This window comes from Fringilla coelebs (assembly GCF_963513975.1).
Source record: "Fringilla coelebs genome assembly, chromosome: 3".
Lineage (NCBI taxonomy): Eukaryota > Metazoa > Chordata > Aves > Passeriformes > Fringillidae > Fringilla > Fringilla coelebs.
In genome coordinates, this window is record NC_140030.1 from 84,127,637 (window position 1) to 84,152,349 (window position 24,713).

At 47.4% G+C, this 24,713-nt stretch overlaps 1 protein-coding gene across 2 annotated transcripts in view; it reads right to left on the reverse strand.

Moving 5' to 3' along the window:
- MDGA1 (MAM domain containing glycosylphosphatidylinositol anchor 1) overlaps positions 1-24,713 on the reverse strand; it is a gene marked incomplete at both ends in the record, with an annotated part of 137,747 nt that overhangs the window by 67,042 nt on the left and 45,992 nt on the right. For both annotated transcript variants that reach the window (XM_084202017.1, XM_084202016.1), the window contains 7 exons: positions 4,495-4,788; positions 8,053-8,382; positions 8,779-9,048; positions 13,747-13,879; positions 16,686-16,882; positions 21,215-21,389; positions 24,116-24,255. In XM_084202017.1, the coding sequence (XP_084058143.1) occupies positions 4,495-4,788; positions 8,053-8,382; positions 8,779-9,048; positions 13,747-13,879; positions 16,686-16,882; positions 21,215-21,389; positions 24,116-24,255 (1,539 nt within the window). The remainder of the gene's footprint in view (positions 1-4,494; positions 4,789-8,052; positions 8,383-8,778; positions 9,049-13,746; positions 13,880-16,685; positions 16,883-21,214; positions 21,390-24,115; positions 24,256-24,713) is intronic.

The following is a 24,713-nucleotide window of genomic DNA, read 5'->3' on the forward strand; positions in this document are numbered from 1 at the left end:
GGACGTGTTCCGGCAGACTTCCAGGCCAGGGCAGAGCCAGACCTTCTAGCCACCAGCCCTACAGCAATGCCTGTGTCTAGGACTGTAATGGCTCCTGAAGTCCTGATAACCATCCCTCCAAAGGGAATGCCAGTCTGTTTTCCTGATTACACCTAACATTCACTATGCTTTGAAGATAAAGCACAATAACCCACCCGCTGCCTAATGTGGCAGAACTTTATCTAAGGGCAGCAAGCGTAATCCTTTGGAGATCAGTCACAGATGATTGTGAGCTATTACTTTAGATGCAGAAGAGGTAAATTCACAGGCCATGTTATTGCAGAAAACGACATACTCAGGTGAATTCCTTTTTTAGTCTTTCTTCCTGCGAAGATTTCACCTGCTGTGTGATCCCAACACGGGAAACAGGGCCAACTTTCAGACTTGACGATTGAAAGCAAAGTCAGCCCTATCTAGCTATCACTCTTTCCTCCTACTCTTCTTTCATAGGTCACTCAGAGATACCAAAACCTCTGCAAAAGACAAAAATGGCAGCAGCAAAAATCTGCTTATCTCATCTTCAGAACTTGGTGAAGTGATTAATAACTCAACAGAGGACACAGGTGATCCTTTACCAGGTTTTGATGGTTATCTAAAGAGGGAGAAGCCATTCAGATGGTCAAGCATGGGCCTGAGAGAGCAAGTAGTGAGTGCTGTGAAGAAAGATAAACCCATCTGCAGGAAAATATGGGAGCAGATGTATTGAGGAACAGGTGGGATGAGGAGTGCAGGGCTGAGCTGGACTTGGACAGAGCTGAGCAGTGGTTTATGAGATGCTTTCCAGGACTGGCAAAGCATCAGAGCTGACATAATATTATTCAAGCAGGAAAATGTAGTAAGATTGCAATTTTCACCATACTGTTTTATGAGGCTCTAACAGAGCAAATATCATATTCACCATGGTAAGACAATCATCTCCAGGGCTGCCTCTAGCAACAGCCAGAGCTTAAAGTCACTACTAACCTTTGTAATTCCTGCAGATACTGCTTTGAGCAGTCTTTTAGGTCACATGGCTAATACATGCCTTTCAGTTTTTTGTTACATACTTGCTAAATTAATATCTAAGGAGCATCCTTTACATCGATCCACATATGCATGCTTTCTTTCCTCTTCTCATACACAGCCACTCAAATGACACTACCGAGTTCCAAAACCCAGACTGCTGCACATTTTCAAGCCCAGAGTGTGTTTCACAGCCTTAGACAGGGTGGCCCAGCCCAGATTTTAAACACACCTCTGCAGAGGATTCATTTTTCTGACGGGATTTTCTACAAGTACCTGGTCCTGAAAAACGCCCTTGATAACAGCATCAGTGAAAGCATTGATATTATTAACAGCACTCTGCAACTCCATTAATATTTTTATTTCAAGACTTCAAAGTGCTATGTTTATTATGTTCCACAAATCTTTGATTAGATGGGTCAGTTTTATTCCTGTATATTTGAAGGTACAGGAAAAAATGACAAGACATTGCCAATCCAAGTGTAGATTCCCAGGAGTTCAGACAAGCCCAGTATCTCACTATAACAGCATTTCTTCATCTTAAACACAGAGATATAAGGCTGCACAGACTTTCATAAACTTATTAATCTTACAAAGCTCTACACTACAGACCAAGAAGTCCAGGGAACAGATCATCCATCCTGTCAGAGAGCTGATGATAGACAATTTCAGCTCATAAGCTACAAGAAAAGCAATTTCTTCTGCTTTCTAAATACAAAAAGAAAAGCAACTTTTTATGCTTTCTAAATACAAAAAAAAAAAAAAGTCCAAACACTTTTTTTTTTTTTTTGACAGCTGACTTGTTCTTTTTGTCTTCTTATTCTCTTTCCACTATTGCAGTGCAGTTGGAAAAGCCTATTTCTGGACTAGCTTGTAACAACACGGCACCATATGCATGAGGATGAAGGGAGAAAACCAAGGGAGAAGGGAAACACAGAAACCGGTTCTGACATCTAATCAGATCTGCTGTATTGATTTTGCAACTTTAGCTCTGGAGCGAATCAGAGGAACAGCCCCATTACCATGCGGCGTGCGCGGCTCCCCGGAGCGCTCCCGGCGCCGCGCAAACGGGCGGGCTGCATGCGCGCACACGCGCGGCCCCGCGGGTGCGCGCCCCTCCGCAGGGATGCGCCGCCTGCGCCCGGCGAGAGAAGCGCTCATCACCGAGCCTGCAGGAGCCACACGATCCCCATTTCCAACAAGATGAGAGCTCCAGAGCGAGCCGCCGAACTAATGAGCTGCCCACGCTGGAAAGCTGCGTTTCAATTAACCACAGCAGCCTCTGCCGCACCCGCATCCTTCCAGCAGCATGGACAAGGAGGACAGGGATAAACAGGGACTGTGTTGTTTCTGGGTCTTGTTTTCTGCATGAAGGGAAAGGGAAGAGGCTGTAAAAGGGACGAGGGCAATTCTTGCCCTACTTTCTTGGTTTGCAGTTTCTTTTTCATACTAATGGAAGGAGCAATCGACAGCGTTGAAACCAAAGCTGCCTGCTGAGGCACAGAACAGGCAGTGCCACCATGAAGTCCTTCCACGTTTTCCAGGCAGAAAGAGACAGCAAAGGTGTACAAACACTCAGTATGCACCCAGCTTCCACTAAGGGTACACAGAGCTGATTGACAAGGGAAGGGGGCTGTTTGGGTGGGCTGGCATGTGGACTATATGACCATTACTTAGGCAAAATCACAATAAGGCATTGCTTGGCCATGGGATGAGCTATGGGAAAAGAATGTTCAGCTACCCTTTACACAGAAGTTCATCACACCTTTGCTTTCTTGAGAGTCACATCATAGTCTCTGCCCCAGACAGCTTCTGGCTTGCACCTACCATCTTTCTTGGGGGGGATCATGTCCTATCCCTTCAGCCCAAGATTCAGGTCTGTGATCCCCCTCTAGACCACCGGGTATGAGTGAATTCATCCCAAGCTCAGCACTGCTGCTCCCTCTGCAGGGGCAGTGAGGGTTAAGCGAGGTCCACACAGCTTTCAAACAGCAACACCAAACCGGGGACACCAGCCAGTCTGATGGTTCTTTGCTCCCAAGTGAAATTTTGCTGTATCTGTCATCGTCTCTTGATGTGACCAAGAGTCACCTTCCCTGCCATGTCCTTCCAAGTCCCGTAGGACTGAACCAGGCTGCCTTCCTCAACAGCTCAAACCAAGACTCACATTTTCACCCTGCTTAAGGGAAGCTTCTCCACACATACTTACCCGCCTGGAAATCTTCACACATTTCCCCATCTCACCCTGTAATCTAAGCCCACCGCACTCCTGAATAGACAGAGATAATTTTAAAAGGGGCTCTTCAAATACTCAAAGTGCCTGCAGGATTTCCCACACCTCTGTTATTGCTGTGCTCCCAGCAGCTCACATCTGTGAGCAGTTTGTCTGGTTGGTTTCAGCCAGGTTGTCTGCTCTGGTCTCACTTCTCTTATTCCTGGGGAGCGAGGCTGGGAGAAGTGTGGCAGCATGTCTAATGAGTGCTGCTGTGCTGTGTCTGGAGGCTTGTCACTCACAGCTCACAGGCAGCATGCCCAGGTGTAAATTAACCTGTTCTCTGCCCGCCCCACACCTGCCAGATCTGCGCTGCTCAGAGTGCTCTGCCAGTGCTCAACAATCGCACTGCACTAATGGGACAAGATCTGCAGGGAGAGCCAAGGCATTTTATCTGGCTGCCTTCCCCCAGCCTGATTTCAAGTCTTGTGAGAGAGAGAGCACAGACTGCAGCATGTCAAAACACACCTCAACAGCTGTGGGAGCTGAGCAGGCACTCACTTCTCTGGAGGGAGAAAGAACTGCAGGGGAAAGATGGAGATGTCACCCAATGCAGCATGCCACCCCCTATGTTCACCTCTGTGCACAGATACTGCCTTCAAATGGGGCTGGGAGAACCACCCATAGCCAAAATCACCCCACACACCTGCAAAGTATCAGCTTCCTGTTACTCACCGCCTGGCTGTATGAAAATCATTTGGGAGTACACATTCCCTGTTACCTATCCCTGTTTTTCAGGCAAAATGATTCAGGCATATCCAGGAGTAACTAAGTTGAAGAAAGCGTTGTGGTGTGGAAATGATCTAAATAACATTCATTTTCCACCTTTTGAGTTCTTGACTTTACAAACTTACTAACATATCCTGAAGGTATTTTACACACATGTAATGCACATAAACACACCTGGTAAAGCTGCAGTCATCCCCTGACATGGAAATAGAAACCATTGTACACAAACACACACAACACCTCTCTCTTCCACTTGCAATATGCTTGCCATATGGTACCCTGCCCTTAGCCTCACGTAGCCTGACCAATTAAATATAAACTGTTCAAAGGTCCCCACACAAAAGAGATGTGTCTGCTCAGCCCAGCAAGAAAGGTCAATCCTGTCTAGCCCCCAGGCTTTTGTGTGCACAGGCATTCAGGCAGGCACTCCAGCGCTGCATGGTTGTACTCACACTGTACGTTGAGCTGCACCAGGGCTTCCCGGGGTCTGATGTTAAATCCATTGTACCTGGCTGTCTGACACTTATAGGTCCCGCTCATTTCTCGGCTCACACTCTCCAGCTGCAGCTTCCCGTCGTAGGTCTCCATTGTCATTGTCCCTGAAGGCATGGGGGTTTCCTTGTCTACCCGGGACCAGATGATGGGTGGCTTCGGCTTTCCTCGAACCTCGCACTGCAGCTCGGCCCTGGAGCCTTCCCGCACAGTGACGGCAGACTGACCCTTAGGGACACTTATTGTTGGTGGCACTGAAAGAGAGACAAGAATGGAATCATTTTACACTGCATTTTCAGCACGTAAGGAATAGTCTTGAGATGCTTCTGATGGAGTCGCACCAAAGGCTTCCGCTCGACACACTGCAACCCCTCTATGAACACGCTGTCCGTGCAAGTTATCCTGCAGGGGCTGGAGCTTCAGGGCACCGAGGAGCATTCCAGCCTTTCCAGCAGTGTGTCCCAGTATCAATGCCAAGGGCCAGGTGTATTGGGGCAGACTCCAGGCTCCCATCCCTCTGTTTGCAAAATGCTATCCAGCTGCAGGGATAGCATCAAGGAACACAAAGGCAAAAGCCTCATTGATCCATTTCTCAATTTCTGGTCAGTGAATTTCTCAAGTGGAACAGCAGTCTTTTGGCCAAAAATAGAAGTCATATCTGCCGAGGTATCTAGACACCTTATCCAGGTCAGACCAAAACCAAGATTTAAAGGATAAGTACTTGTAGATCTCATCTCCAGCCTTCTCAGAGGTCCAAGATCCCTGTTTGTTCCTAAACCACAGCAAGGAATCCGCTCTTTTTAAGTGTCTTTGCTTATTTTACTTTTATTGCATATTTTACTTTTATTATTTATTTTGTTTTTATTGGTGAATGCACTGTGAATTTCTCACACCAATAAACCTCTGGCTCATCTGAGTGAGAGATGGATCCCAGCAACAGTCACTCCTGGCATCCCTTCGAGGTTGGGAAGGGCTCACCCAGCAGAATTGCTGAGCTGAGGCTAGAGTTGGAGGCACAGTAACACTCAAAAGAAATATCCAGCTATCAACTGGCAACCAAAACTTTGCTGATAAACAAAGCTTAATAGAAATCTAGTGAATACAGGGTACAGAGATGTCAGTGGGAAGAGGTTGGCTGATCACATCCCCAATTCCACCAAGAACCCAGGAAAGGGAATTTTGTGCTAAACCACACGTAATATTGACAATTTATTTGTGCTACACTTTAGAGTCAACAGTTCAGCTGAGGTAAATATGGTCACAATCTTTTCTGAAAGCTCCTTTTTCAGCCTTTCCTGCTGACAGTGGCAACACTTGGATTGACACTTCCATAACTGCGAGGGCCATGTACTTCGTTTCCATTTAAATCAAAGTATAGGACTACAGAAGCTGTAACAAGCTGGTCTGACCAACATTAGCTCAATTCAGCTCCAGCAAAGGAGAGTGTGCTATGGTAATTGTACATGTTACAGCCTGCAGCTCTTTATGAACAAATTTAGGATGGATCCAGCCTAATCTCCCTCTGCAATGACCTCCCCATGCAACACGGAGGGCACATTTTCAATTTGCAGGTCTCCCGTGGGCTGGGGAATCTCATCACACCCTGTCCTGCACGGTGTGAAAGGACAGCAGCACTCTCAGAGCTAACACTGCCAGCAGCCGCTCACCTGGTGAGCAGCAATTTTCTCCACAGGTAAAGCTGTAAATTGCATTTGAAGAATTTTTTTTTTTTTTTTAATTAAAGCTATCACCTTGGAACTGCTCAGTGGAGGCAGCCACTTTGATGAGCTCAGGCTTTGCTCAGTGGGGAAACATGGAGCCACTGCTGCTGTCCTCTTGCTCATCCTGTGGAGCAAGGTGTTTTATATGGGAATCACATGCTGGAGGTGGCTTGTTGCTGATTATGGGGATGTTGCATGTTGGACAGCCTTGGCTGCTGCATGAAGGGCTGCTCCAGCAGGGATGGCTGTTTTCATTCCCTGGGACACAAAGCAGCCCTGCTGGCCCAGGCTGCCAAAGAGAGGGTTCAAAATGTCCCAGGCTGCCCTCCTTCCCATCCTCATTGACAGCATCCACACAGGTATATGGGACTCACTCTCCTCCAGACAGGCACAGGGCGACCTGTCACCCCAGACACTTCCTTTAAGGCAGCAACTGGCTGGTGCTTGGACCAACACCTGCACTGTCAGACACTGCCAAGCCTCTTGGGAGAATCATCCGGGGTCTCCCAGCTCTTCACAGCCTCCCACCGTTGCAGTCTTAAACACAACTGCACTCTGCCATCTAGTGATCTTGGGCAAAAAGAATTGTTCCAGGTGGTATCAGCCATACAAGTTTGGGAAAGCCAATTTTGCACCAGGATCGGCGAGCTCCCCCAGTTTTGCTCCCTGCTGGTGTAACAGGGTTGGTGTTGGCTGGCATGGAGAGGTCCTAGCTTCCATGGCTGTCCTCAGAAAGGAAGGACCATTCTTCAGTCTTGAGTGGATCCACGGCACAGTCAGGGCTCAGTCTCCAGGCTGCCAACAAGAGCTGGATGCAATCCTATCAGGAGCAGGCCTGCCCCAGAATTTCTAATGGGAGAAAAGGGCTTCCCAAAGCACCAAGATTATTGCAGCACTTTTTTTCTGGGGAGCTGAAGTGAGCAGCATCCAGAATGAAGAGTGAGATCAGCCTGGCCTGTGGATCCAGTACAACCAGGGACAGAGAAGCAACATTCCGTGAAGGTGCAGGTCAAAGTCTGTGGGCAGCTGACTCCCCTGAGGAGTCTTCCATCAGATTACTAATGCAGTGCTCTTTGTGCTGCACCTTCATGGTCCTGAAAAGGCAGCACTATGACAAGGATGTAATGGAGAGCACAGCTGGACCCACTGCTTCCACAGAAAGAGAAAGACAGCCCTGAGACTCTCTATTTTAGTCCCCAGCATGACTGACAAACACTGACATATTTGTCCAGTCCTCACTGGGCCATGGGCTGAAGCTCTGACCCCGATTTTAGGGGGGAGGCATTTGTAACACTGGCACTCCTACAGAGAGGGCCCAAGACAGACTGCATTTGCAATCCAGCACACATTAAAAGTCTTCACAGAAACTGTATCCTGGAAACAATGCCAAAGAAAAGAAAGAGCAGCTTTTTTTCTCTTTTACTCACTTCTAAGCAAAGGGACACTCGAAAATTGCTGAAATACCACCACTTCTTCCTTCCTTCACAGTGTGTGGAGGTTTGCTTGAACAATCACACTGTAAAGCTGTCTCTGTAGCTGGAGTGCACTTTGGACTTTTCATAGGGAGAAAACATAAAGGAAGATCTACGTGGTACATTTTACATCTGACAGCGAAGTTGTAACTATTACCCATCTCCAATCTGAGCCAAGTGCTTTCCTGAGGATGTAAGACCTTTCTCCATTAGCATTCAAGACATGCACGTGAAGTTCTTCAAAACAGCCAGAGGCATGGGGCTGTGGGCAGCCAGTGATGCCAAACACTCCTTGGGGGTCCCCAGCTGCCAGAGAGAGGCTCACCTGTCTCTGAGGAGATGTTCACCTCCACACTGAGGTCAGGAATGGGTGCTCCCTGGAAGGTAGCCACGCACAGGTAGGTGCCATAGTCACTAAATCTCAGGTCAATGATCTCCAAGCTGCAGGTCACAGGTGGGAGCTCGGGGTCGTTGCGGGTGATGAGCAGCCGGTCTGAGAACCTGGCTGGTTTTCCGTTCTTGTACCACGAATAGACGACCTTCTCCTGGGGGACAGCATCTACGTGGCATGAGAGCTTCAAGTCCTGGCCTAACTGGATGGTCTCGCTCTCTTTGATCACATCAGGAGTGATTTGGAATGTGGCATTCTTCATGGCTGAGATGAACAGAAATGCAAAACTGGTTAGGGATATCAAAGTATCTCGCGTGGGACAGGAAAACTGTTCTTTGCTCTTCAGAAAGGCAAAATTTCCATGCAAAATCTGCCCAAAGACCTCTCCCACTTATGTTCCCACAAAATGTCCCAAGTGCCTCACATCTGGCACTCTGGGCTCATCCAATTCAGGATAATGCTACAGCCCAGGATGAAGCTGCAAGCAGTGCTTGCACAGCCATTGGTCTGGGAGCAGAGAAACTTGCACAGGCACTTCCCCAGAATATTAATTACTACTAAATATCACATTCGCCCTCAGCCGTACAACAACAGCCAGGAGGAATGCGATTCCCCCGCTCCCTGAAAACACATGCTCAGAGAGAAACAGCAGGCGCTTACACCGCACCAGCAGGTTGACAATCTTCTTTGCCGGGTTCCCCACGTTGTTGATGGCCGTGCAGTTGTAGTAGCCCGAGTCCTCCACGCGGATCCTCCAGATGGTGAGGTTGCCTCCTTGCACGAGGCTGTTGGGAGGCATTGGGCCGGGAGAGTGGGACCAAACCACTTCTGGCTGCGGGTCACCGCCCGTCAGAGAGCACTGCATGGTGATGTTGTCACCAGGGTTGACCACCAGAGTCTCATTGACAGACAGCTTCAGAGCAGGTGGGGCTGGAAAAGCACAAAGAGGGACACTTCAGAGCTTGAGAAAGAGCCATCCACTCGCCTGTGCACAGCTTCATACTTTTAATGATTTGTTCTTGTTGATGGCTGGTTTGAGTAGAGACAGCTGGAAAGATCTATGAATTGATTACAAATATGAGGTGGTTGTGATTCTGAAGTATGATCATTATCATATCTTTGAATGAGAGCACTCTGCTGTTTTATGGCTGGGAAACAGAGCAGGCAGGACCTCACACTGCCCCAGAAAACCCTCTACCAGTTGTGCTTAGGACTGGGCCACAAAGCAGCTATGACATTTTATCAGTGCTCAGTGCAGGTTCTCTATGGCTTTAGGATGCAGGTCAGAAGAAAAGCCCGATAAACCCACTCTGCACATATAGGAGTGGCAAACAGGCAACATTTGGCAGTGAAAAACCCAAGGCCTGAAGTTTCAGGCCACTGAACAACTGCAGCCAGGCCTAAGGGCAATGGAAACCGCTGTAGCCTTGATGGAGAGGTGAAGGAGAAAGGACAGCCTCAAAGGAGCCTGCTTGAAGCCAACCACTGCTTGTGCTCAAGGACAGCTGGCATGAAACCATTCCTCTGATTCGGAGTTTCCATCCCAAGGAGCGAGCTTTAGGGAAGGTCTATCATTAAAAAAAGCTTTCCTCAGCCATGCCATGATACACCCCTCTATCTCTCACACCCAACTAGACATCTTTGAGAGGCAAAGGCTTTGCCAAGCAGATAGTCCTTGCAGCTCAGAGACTAATTTGGAGGACCAGGACCTGTCTGCACCTTAACAGACCATTAACAGCAGCTCTGACCCAGCTCTTCATCTCCTTCACCTCCTCAAGTGTTTAATACGCTTTTCTGTACACCTGGGGGACATCACAATCAGAGCAATTCTCCTTCACATTCATATCAGTTGAGACTGATTCGAAGTGCCTACACAACCTCTTCTTTGAATGACCTGGTACCTGTTTTTTTGGTTTTATTTTATTTCTGCACCCTTCTCACTACAGCCTCCTCCAGGAACTGATCCAAAATCCTTCCCTTTGTATTCTCCATTTCATTCCATGAAAAGTCTTTCAAAGCCTCCATGAGTACTATCACTGGCTCCATCCAGACAGAGCTGAGAAAGAAGCAGTCCCCAGCAAAAATGCAGGGAGTATGTTTTAAGTAACAGCCATAATAATGCAAAATAAGACATTGTTCCATATTCATGAAGCCTGATTTAACAGCATCATTATTTCTGCCTCTTCTCTCCCTGGACCCTGTGTTAATGAGCTGTGCTGGATTTGTGTTGGATCTCTGAATTACAGCCCATACAAACAAGGCAAGGAGGACTCTCCTCTCCTCAGCACCAGTGCCATAATTTAGTAGCACAGCTACTGCCATGCTGGGATATTGCTTTGGCGTACTGAATATAATGTCCTCCCTGGCCACTGCACATGCTGTTTGTGTCAGAGGTGGCCAGCTATGCCCATGGAAGAAGGTGGCTCTTCTGCTACCTCCACTGGCCATTTTGAGGCCAGTGGTTGGAGCCTTTGAATTTCAGGAGGCCACAGCCTGCACTCAAAGAGACTTTGTCAGGTCTCTTTGCAGGAGTCTTGTAAATAGTGTGCAAGGGCTAACGCTTATTAAATAGCAAAGGAAGGATTTGTACATCCTCACCAAGCTCCAGAGGGTTTCATGAGATAGCATGAAGCCCAGAAACACAGTAGCTCAACTCACCGTGGTTGGGCAGGGCACATCCCTGTCACTAACTCAGTGTGGCTGACACCAAATAGCTGTTTGTGCCTTTGGACATTGAACTGGTCTCAGATTCACAGCGCACAGACAAACTGGCAGATGCAGCATCTTGCCTGGGAATCTCCATCCATCCCTGTCAGAGACAGAGAAAGCCTGAGGCCAGCCCATGTCCAGAGAGAAGGTGTCAGAGTTGGGGAGCACAAACCAGCGGTCCTGCAGGCTCTGGTTAAGATTTAGGGCTCTTGCAGGTTTAGGGTGGGATGTGCAAATATCTGACCCACACTCATCTTGCCCAGCTCTGGGCAAGGCAACATGTTAAAAAGGTGACACGCTGGTGGCAAGCACTGCATGAGGGCAGGCTGTGTGTGCACACATGAACGAGGCAGGGAAACTGCAAATCTGCCACAGCTCCAGGAAGCAAGCTCCCACGACATGCCCCACAATGGAGCCTTGGCTGTGGCAGCCCGCGTGGGCTACCACTCCCTACTCCCACTCCCGTCAGCAGACAGAGGTTAACAGACTGCAGACATTGTTATGCAGGAGATGATTCTCATTTATTTGTAACCTGTGGCAATTCCTTTTGTTCTTGGCTCAGAAAACCTGCTGGCGGAGTCTGCCGAGCAGCGAGGGACCATTAAAAACAAAGAATCGCTTTCAATTCCCTTTGAAGTCCAATTTGCTGCAGTAAAACTGCAGGAGAATTAACCAGCTGGGTTGGTTAATTTTGCAGAAATTGAGGAAGGGGGAAAAGTCAGGCTGACCCTGCTGGAGCAGGTGATGGCAGCCTGGTGCTGAGCTGGTCCTGTGGCTCTGTGGACCCAACCTCCTGCTGTGGAGCCAGGCAACAGCAGCAGAACAGAGAGGGAGCAGGGACATCTCCTTCCCACTGACCCTGCAGACAAAGAACCCCTTCCCTGCTGCAAGGCCCAAGTTGCTGAGCAGAGCTTGGGAGAAGTGCATCTCCTTACCAGAGACTATGATCTGCCCAAAGGACACTGAGGAGCCAGCTGAGGAACAGCAAATGAGCTGAGGAGATTCCCCTGGCCTGACCTGACCTGACCCAACAGTTCACCTCAAGGTCTGTAGTGCCTGGACTATAAATATTTAAGAGGGAGAAATTTCCAAGCATTTCAGCATCCTTTGGGCCCTTCTCAGTTATAAAGGCAAAGGCATCCTGAGTGAAGCTGCTCAGGATTCTGGGCACAGCCAGGTCTAGAGAAACTGTGAAAGCACAAGCGCAAGGGGAAGAGAAAAGACCTAGGCAAAATAGGAGAGAATTAAAGAATTTCATTTAAATATTTCCTCACCTATGCACAATACTACCTACAGGGCAAGTAACCCATATAGTATTTCATGTTAAATATAGCCATGCTATTTAACATAAACCCTGCTCACACCTCAAAGCCAGCTTCATTTTCACTGCCAACTTTTAATACAATTTGCTAAGGACACATTTTCCATGGCCCCTTTGAGCTTGTAGTGCCAGGCTCCACTGTAACTATGTATAAATATGTATTTATAATTAAAAAACAGGAGAAAAAACCCTAGATAGATGTGCTTAAGAACCTGGTGCAATTGAGCCATATCACTGACTTGTCATCAAGTACAACCTGAAAATATATTTTCCCCATTCACTTAGGACTGGGGCTGGATTGAAATGAGGAGTAGTTTCCCTGTGCTTGGGCTGGCAGGGGGAGTGGACATAAAGAGAAATTTGATTTTCTAACTCTTCAAAGGTAAAGGTACACAGGGAAGAGCTGTATAAGATCCCTTTCTTCATCATGAACAGAAGATAAGTTTTTAAAGGGAATATTTCAACATTTGCTACACTCTCATCATGAGAGAAATTCAGCTAATAGGGTGAGTTGTTTGAGACATGTTTAGAAATCTTACTACAAAGAGAATACTTTTTTTCTGACATTAGCTATAATTCGATTCCTTAAGCTCATTATTTTTCTTCCTCCTACATAAAATGAGGAAACTATTGTTCAGCACCTTGAAACTCAACTCAGATCAATAAACATAATTTAAACAATATCAAGAGTATCCTGTCAACAGTTAGCAACATCAAAAAAAGTTCTGTTTCCACTGCACAAAGATGACACAAGGGATGCAAACTGCTTTGTGTTACATTAGAGAGGTGAATAATTCAAACAGCTACAATGCCTTTCTCTCTGATCATGGAATACTCCAGGGCTGGAAGCAATTTCCTGACATTTACTTATTATTTGCAAATATTCAACACACCTGGGGGCTTTATGGGTGGGGATTTTTTTGTGTGTGTGTGGTTTTGGTTTGGGTTTTTTTAATGGACAGGTTGCAATCAAGTCCTTGCCACTATTTGATACACAACACTCAGTCACCGTTCACTTACTGCACGTCAAGCAAGAGGCACCAAAGTGAATCCGCTCACAACTGGAGGTGCCCTCAAGCACTGCCAGCATTACTGTGGGTGTAAAATGTATTTATTGGGAAGGCGCTGGAGATGTATTCTTTCCACAAACACTGGCACCAGCGCAGCCTGTTACCTGGGAGGTGCCTAGAGCACAGCCTGGCAAACCAGGGTGGAGTCATACACGGATGAATTATTTGCAAGAACTCCTGCAGCACTGCCCCGCTCTAGACTGTATCAAATCTATTTTTAAAGTCACTTAGAATTATAAATAAATAAAACAGTGTATGAATTAGAAGCTACATAGTGCCTCAACACCTACACGAAGTCTGTTTTAGTGATCTCATGGCAGGCCTGGCCACATGCAGTGCTACATAAACTAGAGCAGCCCTGGCCACAAGACTTCCATGTGAAGGATCTGTAATCCCAGCAGCCACGTAAATGAGGTCAGGGTGCTGCAGGCCCTGGACAGAGTGCTGTGTTATCCTCCTGGAGGAGTAATGGCTGTTGAGAAGGTGAAGGGTCAGAGGGCTGCAGGGACCCTTCCTGTCCCCTCTTACCTGTGGTGTTTGTGAGCTGGAAGGTGATGGATTTGTCAGGAATACTGCAGACATTGCGGACAGACACCTGGCACGTGTAGCTGGCATAATCCTGAGGTCGAAGGTTCTTCAGCTTCAGGACTTTGGTTTCACCCTGGGATTTGGGGAAAATAGGGGCAAGAAAAGACACAGATGTCCAAAGCACAGATCATCATTCCAAGCCCATGTCCTGTCCCAAAGTTTATAGATTACCAGCAGCTCCCATGAAAACCTTAGAGAACTGGGCAGATTTCAAGCCCCCCACAGCTCTACATAAAGGAGCAACAAAATGTTTGTAGTGGTCATTTCACCTCCAGGTTTCACAAAACACCTGGCAACTGACTGATATGACCTGACAGCACTGCCAAACAGGTCTGGGCATAATTTCTCATTAGCTACTGCCAGAAACATCTTGTAAAACATGACAAACCTTAACCAGCCCAGAACAGACCCTGAGATCTAACTCCAATATGTCAGTAGGAACCCAAAGGAAGTCACTGGAGACTCAACATTGCCGTACCAAAGTAAATCAGAGCAGATTGGGGCACTAATATTGGCCTAAATATGACAAGTTTAACAGTTATGCTCTAGAAATCTGCAGTACAGGAGGAAAAAAAAATTCAGAAAAATACTCAAAGAACTTCCAAAACTTTCTGATGCCTCTTCTCCAGATTCTAATCTCATTTATGCTGATGTAAATCCAGAGTGACTGCAGGGACTTTGATAGCCTTTTCTCATTCTAAGGTAACAAATAAAATCACTGCCTGCACTCCATTAGTTACTGGCTTGTTATAGAAACAGAATCAAGCTGTTACATTAACGGCAGACGTGTTCTGTAGACTTTTATTTATGGAATGCAGAAAGCTCTGAGAATCATCCTATGGTCTGCACACCCTGCAACTCGTATGTCTTCTGCTGACAGCTGGTTGCTGTAGTTCTCCTTGAGTTAGTCTAAATCTCTTTTGGAGAAACCATTCCCTAACTGCCCGCAAGTGTGAGGAGGTGTCAGCATGACAAATCCTCCAGAGGACAACCTCAAGGGACTGGACAATGAGCTCAGGAATGCTAATATGCAGAGAACAAGGATGTGGAGTGAGTAAATCAGAATGATAAAACCTAGAGCACCAGTAACCCAAGAGAGTCCTGTCCCCTGAGAATTGTAGCTATGCCACACAAATTATGGCATTTACAATATGCATGTCATCTGCATACTTACAGGGTCATATGTATCTCCTGTTTATTGATTAGTGAATTTAGGTATATGGGTATAAACCCTCAGTGTAAGTAAGTTTTAAAAAGCCTAAACAGTGAAATCTTCACCTCATTTTTAATGTAAAAGCCTATTCAAACCTGACACTGATAGATGTTCATTTTTAAGACAACACTGCAAACCCCAGTGAAGGGTACTTTGTTACTTGTTAAACATTCCAGCCAGATTTTCCCTTTCCAGCAGAGCTGCAGAGGCATGTTTTTGTTAACTTCAACTCTTACCAACCCAAACTTACAAGCTTATGCTGGTGCAAGGGCATGCCTGTGTGAGCACAGCAGTCCCAGCACCCTCCTTCAGAGCTGGGAATGACCCATCATGTCAGGAGCACTGCCTGACAGGAGCTGCAGCACGCTGGGCCATTTAAACATTAATGCTGCAACATGGTGAATTTTTGCCAGATGCCTTATTTAGCTAGAGAAAATATCCCAAGTCCTAAGACATCATCTCATTAGGCGACATATCCTGTTAATTGCACTGAGCCTACTGAAAACTGGAAGAGCCCATGGTGGCTTCCTCCAAGGCTAGGGATGTCCTAGTTGGGAGCCACACAACACACAGACAAAGCTGTCTTCAGGGCCAAACAGCCGCTCTGACCTACAGTGTTTCTGCAAATCTGCCACTAACCTGCAGCTCTCTCCTCCCTCCTCATCCCCCTGAATATTTCCATTTGGATGCCCATTTCCACGACCTACAGAGATGGCGTGTTTCAATAAAATATGAACATGACTACATTAACTTAAAGGTTGCCTGGGGCATTGCTCAGAAATCAAACTCAGCCAGAATGGGCTCTGGGCTGCTCTGCTCCCAGCTTTGGGAAGGCAGGAAGGTGCTTGGGATGAAACAGGAACCCTGGGGAGCTGCCCTTTCAGCCCTCCCTTCCCACCCATCCCTGCCATGTGCTCCCTAGCAGCCTTGCTGGAAGTACTGGGGCTGATTAGTGTCTAAAGTACACTCAGCTCCTGAGCTCAGCTTAGGGTAGCATGCCCAGAGTGCCCTGGCAGAAGAAAAGTTCCCTTGCATCTCCCATTGCATTGGCCAACTAATTAATGTGAAGAAAGTGGTGTTTACAGGGGAAACCTGGTTGTGCAAGGCAAGTCCAACACAGGCAAGAAGGAGAAGGAGAAAAGACATGGACACCTTGTCCCAGGACAAGTCAGGAAGTGCCCAGGCATTGGGCTCCCCATTACTTGTGGCCATTAGAAAAACTCATGGATCCCACAGCAATGCCTGCCATTTGCTCACACTGCTAAACAGGAAGACCTTCCCCGATATATGGAGTTTGGGCACTCAATTAAGAAAAAAAAAAAAATTTAGCAATGGGAGATGATAGAGGAAATCCAATCTTGGGATTTTTTGGATTTTAGTCTCAGCCATCCAACAGCTGTATAACCTTAGTAGGGGAGCTGTGTCACTGCTCTCAGGGACAGTGATAAAAAGGGAAAGGTCTCCCTAAGCCACATTCCCTCCTACTGCTCTGCTCCCCTTGTACCCTGGGAATTTGCATGCAGAAAAGAAGGTCTACCTGCCCTTCTGGAGGCAGCCTGCACCTTCTCCCCAGCATCATAATCCATGCAGGGAAGGAAACACCACCCACCACAGTGCCCTGCATCAGCAAGACAACACAAGTTGGCAGAGGTTTGCTTATTTTCACCTGTGTGTAAAGGGGCTCGTAGATGTCCACCCCATTGTCCTGACTGTGAGAAAGTGTCTCAGCTCCCCGTTTCCAGATGAAGCGAGCTGGCGGGTTGGAGTTGACCGTGCAGCGGAGGAAGACGGTCTTCTCCTGGTAGAAGCTGCCCCGCACGTCACTGATGGTCTGGTGAACGGTGAGAACAGGTTCATCTAGATCTGCAAGGGAGGAAAGGAGGGTCGCAGCCCTTGTTAGCAAAGCTTGGTCTGCGTGCACAGCCTGCAGAGCAGATGGTGCTCCAGGTACCACTGAGGAGAGGGGAAGGTCCCACACATCTGGCTGATGACAACTGCTGGTTTAAAAGCTGTTTTACTACCTGAGGGCAGGCAGCACAACCTATATATAAAGGGAACACACAGGAGAAGCCAGAATTCTCCCGCTCACCACACAAACCTTCAGGGAATAGAAAGTCTCTGGTTTGCAGAGCCCCATGCAGTCCTCAAAAAAACCCACCTGCCTGGCACGTGTGTGTCAGAGCAGTGGGCTGCCTGATACACTCAATGGTACCCCTCTACATAAAATCACTACTTTCTACTTCAGTGAGAGGACCCCTGAAAGCTCCGTTCCATCATAATTTCTCCATCTTCTAGCTGCCAAATCTCTCCTGAAATCATGGGGCTAAGCCCAGGCTGTGAGATGTCGATACAAATGACATGACAAACCTTCAAGAGAAGGAATAAAAAGTAAAAAAATCAGGACAAGATCAAGGAGCTGAGCTGGAAAGTCATCTAGACAGAGCAAATCTTGTGAGGAATCACAATAATATGCGATGCAAAATACTGTAATAGGTGTGCATAATTTTTCTCTCTTCCTATTAAATATCCTCCATGTATTTTCTTCAAAGTCTGTATCAACTATCCTTTGGCAACTTCTAGTCACTGCAACACTATTACCTCTCCCTAAAATGATCAGATTCTTTTGTTCTCTTTCTTTACAGAAGATGCTCCTTTCAATTCCCTTATTGTACCTGCACCAGACACACAGCCACCATGACTGAATCAATGGTTATCAGTGGCTACATTTGCAAGGACAGAAGCAACAGCCCTGCAAGAAGAGGATTTTCTCCATCCACACAGAGCATACTGCCCCACTACAGTTGCCCACCTGCTAAAAAGGGATGATTTTCTTGGAAGTTCCAGCAGGTATCAATGTTTGAACACCAAGGTAACATGGGGGACACTTCAGAGGCAGTGGATCTTTGTCCTCACAAAACCACTCTGAGACTGAGGTTAAACGTAAATATCCCTTTTGACAAGAATTGGCCCTCTAAAATGGAAATCAGTCCCTGTGTCTTTAAGTATGTCTATAAGGCACCTTCTGAGCTCAAGCTGGAGCTATTCGATATTTTCAGGAGCATTATGACAACATCTTCACCTGCAAAGAAACCGAGGTACTTGTACCCAGTATCCTCTTGTGCTACCAGCATGATCCTCTGCACATGCTTAACAGGTTCATCACCTCCTGCCCTGCCATGCCACCTAGTTTTCACAATATTTCATTTTACAGATTTGTAAGTTTGGAGATCTGACTTCCAGAAAGGAAGAGGGAAGCAGGGATGAGTTTCTGCTAACATGCCATCCAAACAACTTATGCTCTCTGCTGAATCACAAGTGTCAACTTGTGGGTTTGCATCTTTTAATGAGCGGTATGCTCAGCAGACAGCAATTGTTATGCGACCTGAAATTTGTCTGCTTGACCACAGTGCAGAGATATGAGTAGAGCCATTAATGGAATAATGACAAGACAAAATATATCCCAGGAAAAAAGCTCCTCCAACCAAAAAACACCCACGACTGAAGAAAAACATATGCAGATGGAAAAAAAAGCCTCCTCTCCATACAGTGCTGTCTTCATGTGGCCACAGGATGACTGAACATCAAATTCTTTTGGACCAGGACCTTGAGCACAACTTCTCTTTTCCTCCTTCCTTGTCTTTAACCTTACTTTATTTGTTCACACTTCACATGAGTGACTCTATAGCTGCCATCCTTCTGAGTCTGTTTCTCAGCAGGTAAAACACTTGCCTTACTAACTGAAGAAGCAGCTCACCATTCCAGTCTCCTGGCTCCCAGCTACTCCCCACACAGAAAACAACACCTCCTTTTTGGTCGCTAAAACTTTCCTCCTTTGAATTCTGCAGCCCTCTTTTGTAGAAGTCAGCTCTAGGTCTAGCCCTCCTGAGAAATGCTAAAATAAGACCTACGACAATGTGCATGTCCTTGATGTACGAGTAATGCCACCAATGTCAGTGAGCTGCTCCAATGACAAATTTGGCCCAAGGCTGTTCATGGAGATGATCACATGGGATGTTTCATGCACAATAAAAGCTTGTAAACATTCACTCTTTTCTTTTACTTACTTTCTCTCTCTCCCACATGGAAATACTCAGAAGAGCGGCTGCCTCTCTGCCAGTATCCAACCAATACTTTTAAGCCTCACTGATGCCCACTTGGGGCAGAGGAATATTATGCTCCATGGGTCAGTGTTCCCAGTTTAATATCCTCTTGGCACCAGTGATGGTCTCTGTGCAACCTCACTGCCAAACACTAAAAGTATGACTGAGGACTAGCAGCAGCTGTCAAGGACACCAAGGTACACACGAGAGTGATTACTTACCTCTAACTACAAAATGGGATGCAGGAAAAGAAGGGGTTTGTTTTCAAATTCTGGTTCATTCAGCTGAGGGTTGCCTGGGTGAGCGTTCAACAAAAACTGTGGCTTTTCCCATGTGTTCCCTTGTACCTACTTCAAATACTAGCAGAAAATAGTTTCTCCTCCCCAAAAACCAAGTGAGCAGAACAGAGGTGCAGTACCAAGTCCATCTGCAGAGTAGATGTTAGTATGAGAAAGCCCTTGGCCACCCCATGAGCCCCACAGTTCTACAGGTCAGAGCTGCATGAGGGACCACGGGATGCTACATCACTCTAGCTCCAGCCTGCACCACGGGAGCACCCTCAGGGCAGGAAGGGCTTCACGGCACAGTCCTGTTCCTAGAGATGCAGGCCCTGGCAAGGTGTCAGACAAAGCCTTGAGAAAACCAAGTATCCTTTGCAATGGAGAGTTATCATACGCCTCCACTACGTGGAAGAGAAGAAACAGGCAGAGAAGCCAAGCAGATCTAGGGTGGATGCCAGAACTTTTCTAAACAAAGTGAAGCAATGCCAATGAAAAAACACTCATCCTATCCACAGTGGCTGCTGTTGAAGCAATCCATTTCCACTATCCTAGACAGGATAGTGCCCACACTACACTAATCCAGTAAAGGGTAGGGCAAGGAAGGAACAGATGGGAGCTACTCCAGCCATACAGTATGACAGTGGATCATGATCCTGCCAAAAGGTAAGGATGCCCAAGTCTCTGGCACATTTTGTGAGAGTCACTTCACAGCTGGGCTGGACAGCAGGACTAAAAGGAAGCAGTCAGGCAGCAGCTGCTGTCAGCAAAAAGATTTGCCCAGACTCCAGGCATGCACTGGGGTTTTGAAGCTCGGAGGTTGTTCCACTGACAGATAACCACAGTGCCCCTCAGCTCAGAAGGAAGGAGAACATCTAGAAGGGATCTAGAACAGCTCATGACAGGTTCAGGGACAGATTCAGCTGCTTTATCATACTTTACAACTTTTTAGCATCAACCTCTTGCCTTCTCAAATAATATGAGTGAGGAGAGGGATTTGTGTAAATGGGGCTGCAGAAAATTGGAATAGTGGAGAGTCAAGGACAATGTAATGCCTTCTCCAAGAGAGCAAAACAAGTTTCCTAGATATTAAATCTTGAATTTCTCCCATTTGGGCCTTACAGAGTAAGTTTAGTTTCCCTCCCTTTTGAACACAGCAACCCAAGAATAAACACTAAGTCCAAGAAACCCTCAAAAATTGAAGCCCAAGGTGTAAAACCACTAGCAGCATCTCCACAACTCAAGAAAGATGGGTACCAGCCAGAGAAATGTTGAGTCACCTTCACATTATGGGCACTATGACCAACCAGGGCAACGCTGAGTCACCTTCACATTCACCCTATCCCAGCTTAGCCTCCCCAGCTGCATTCCAGAGTTTTCAGCTCTGTTTCCAGCATGCTACAGAAGAAGCAATGCTGGGCACAGGACACTGGTTTCAGGAATGCCCCCAACATGCGTGGCACTACCAACTTCAAGAACCACTGCTTGCTTCGAGCTCCGCCAGCTTCAAAAGGAAGACAAAGAAAGCAGAAGCCACCCCCAGCGCTACATCCTGGACACGTGCTAGGGGACCCTGTCAGTGACAAACAACACGACACCCAGGTAAGAATGAATCACAAGGACAGCAGAGCTGTGTTTTGCAGGGATGGATCTAATCTCCTGTGCAAAAAAGACACCGGGGAGAGCACGCCAGTCGCTCTGCTCCTGAATCAGGTGCGCGTGGTCCTAGGGCAATGCAGCTCCCTGCCGGCCCCGCAGCGAGGCAGAGACACGCAGTAGAACTGTGGGAAGGTCTGGGTTGCCGCTAAACGACTTACACTGCACATCTACTCGAATGGACTTGATGGCAGGGACCCCAACCCCATTTTCTGCTTTACAGTAATAGCGGCCCCCCTGCAGCCTTTGGATCTTCTCAATCCGAAGGGTCTCGTTAAGCACTGACGTCTCTTGGAATTTGTCCGACGCGCTGCCAGCAGTTTTGGTCCATCTCACCTGCATGGGAAGAACAAGAGAAATTAAATCAGGGACACAAAACAGAGATCTTAAGATTCAGCAGAGCTCCCTTTGTTGCTCTTCCCCCTCTTCCCTAGCTACTTCCATGAAGAGGTCCTACAGCACGACCAGACATGCCAAAGCTCAGCTTCTGATCTCAGTATGTCTCAGTAGCCCAGCCACTGATTCTGGTCCACTTCCAATCCCCATGTCCAAGTGTCCAGAGTAACCCCTCAATTCACCCAGACACACACGTTTGCCACTCCTGCTCTGATCCTGCAAACCCGGCAGCTTGCTCAGTTTTATGCCAGCATTTGCACAGCATAGGACTTTCAATGTTCAGCCTTTAGACCCCACGTGGCTGGTAGGCCACGACACTACAGCAGACATCAGCTCACACCTACAGAGCTTTCACTGCAGTCCACACTCATCTTTTTCTGGACAGCAAGGCTATTTCTACTCTTTGCTTTTTCATGAGTGAGAAAAGGCAGTTGCTATCTGACTCTTTCCCACAGGGAACCCCTGTGTATTTTATTTTTGGAAGTCGTCCTTTCGTAGCACACAAGATTTTCCTCTGTTCTTAAAGATACAGAAAAAAAAGGAAAAAAATCCCTTCAGATTTCAAGCCACCTTTTTATTTGTTTGTCCTTACATTGCATGTCTCAAGATACTGGCTTGAAGGGGCAACAGAGCTGCAGGACAGTTCATGGTGAATGGTGGCAAGAAGACAGCAATCCCAAGGACTGAAGGGTTCCTCTTTTGTCTGGAATGGGGTACAGCCCTTGCAGTAGCAATACAAGCTTCCTCCTTGTTTGTGCACTCCACACAATGAAAGAGAGAGACAACTTTTCTCAGCCCATTGGTTTTCCACATCTGCAACCTCCCTTCTAAAGGCTGCTGACTGCCGGCCTCCTGCTCTGGGACAATTTAGACTCTGGAACTGGGATCCAGCAAGATCAGCCAGCAGAAAGAAGAGAGACTTTCATTCAGCATTAACCACAGACCAAATGCCTTGGCCACTCTTCCAGACTTTGCCTAAAGCTCACTGCCATCACCTGATTGGTGCTGATGCTCTAGAAGGAACAGGGGTGTCTCCATCCCATCCCAGGGCACCAGGCTGAGCAGATTTTTGGAGCTATTGACCATGGATTTATTCAGCCTTTGTGAAATTGTCTGAGGGCCCCAAGACTCTTGGAGTCTCATGCTTTGAAGGACACTTCAGCCAGCTCTTTAATCTTCTCAATCACAGTCTCATTTTAGTATTTTGGCCACATTTTCATGCTTTAATGACTGGCTGATAGAAAGGGAAAAAGAAGATTAAACAAAGGTTAGGATAAGAGCTTAGCTGGGTAAGAAATCAATCCATTAGGAGGGAGGGCAGAAATAGGATGCATGCCACATTTTATATGTGCAGGTTCCAGTCTCCCTGGTCATGCCTGGTTCTTGGTTCTGGTGCACCCTGTGCAGGTCTGGCAATGTCAAGCCAGAGTGTTGCCCACTATCATGCTGTCTGCAACAGGCTCTGCTCCAGAAATCTCTCTAGATACTTAGGCTCAAATCCCTACAACCTGCCAGGACCCTTCCATGCATTCAACAACCTTAGGCAGGGCCACTGCTACCAAATTCCCCATTTCTGATGCACACAGGTATCATTTGCCCATCACTGTCACAAGCCTAGGCCAGTTGTTTTTGCTGACTTGGCTCAGGTAATTTTCCTTTTATTGTTTCCAGGATATTTTGATGGAAAAACTATTTCAAATCCTTGCCTTTGTCATCACCTCGCAGCCAAGTACTCCTCACAAGCAGGCCCACAGAGGCATTAACTGGCATGAGAAGATGCATGGCTTCTTGCCACAAGTGTCTTTGGCAGGACTGAGGAATGGGGCCAAGGCAGATATCACACGTGGCTCCCCTGAGTGTATCCTGGCACATCCAGCGCAGAGTGCACCAGCTGCCACTCCTACCAGGCTCTGTCCCAGAGCTGGCAGACCCATGCTCTAGGCCAGGACCTCTACAGACACCTGCACAGTAACACTGAACTGCCCAGCTTGAGTGTCTGAAGGGTGCTGGGGTGGCTGCACGGGCCTGAGGCTGTGCAAACCTCTGGGCACCCCAAGGAAGGACTGCAACCATCAGCCAAGCTCAGCTTTGTACCTCCCCAGGGGACTGTGTCTCTGACCACAGCACGGATGTGTCCAGTGCTGCAGGTCTGACTCTGCCTCTGTGGGGTGGCCACAAAGCAATGGACAGCAGGTTCTGTGTGGGGCTCAGCAAGGGGCACTACCAACAGCTCCTGAACTCCCCCAAGCAGCAACCTCTTGGCTGTACATCCAGAGAAGCTGAGAAATGGATGGACCATGAAGGACCAACTCCTAAGGTAAGCACATATGGGAAGCATCTTCTAGGATGTTCTACTTTGTAGTAAGAGGGTTAAAGATTTGAGATTTCAGTTTGGACTTTAGGTTTTTTGGAAGGACTTCACATACTGAAGACAAGTAGAAGCTCTTTGTAAGCTTCTGCAAAGCTTTGTGGACTGTTTCCCATGAAAGCAAACTTAAATGCTTCATAGCTCAACAAGCTGAGTGCTTGCAAAATGGGGCATCCCCACCCAAGTCCAACCTGTCGGAGAAAGCTGGACACCCCACTGCCCACAGTTCTCCTCTGTGTGGAGACTACAAACAAGTGCCATGGGGGAGCATGGCTGGCAGGCAAGACTGAAGGCTTACCTGTGGCCGGGGGTGTCCCGTGACCAGGCACTGCAGGACCAGCGTGTCCCCCTCCCGAATTGTGTAAACGCGTTCACTGATGTTGTCTTCCTTCACCACGCATGCTTGCCCAGCATGGATGATTTGGGCCTGAGCAGGAGCTGTAGAAAGGAAAGAAGAGGTAAAGATGGAAATCTCCCGATGCCCACTGCCCAGGGTGGCTTCCCCCACCTCATAAGCCACAGAGGGCAAGAGCCAGGAAATTCTGGGAATGAATCACGGAGGTCTTAGGCAATATATTATTAAGCAATTTTCCCCATTTCCTGAGTGACTGATATCAACTACTATTTTAAAACCATTGGTTCTGTAGGGATGAGCAGCTCTGGACAGTGAAAAGCAGAATATGGTGCTTTTTTGGGGCGGACCCTCCTGCATAGGTTGAGGACTAAAAATTTCCTGCTGTCGTCTCTCCCAGAAAGAAGTATGTGCCAGCAGCTATAGCAGGGACCTGGTCAAATCACAACTGCTCCATGCCTGTCTAAAATAAGCCTGATTACTATGATTTACCTTGCAGGGGGCTGGGATAACTACTGAGCAGAGTAAGAAAGGGCCCTGAAGC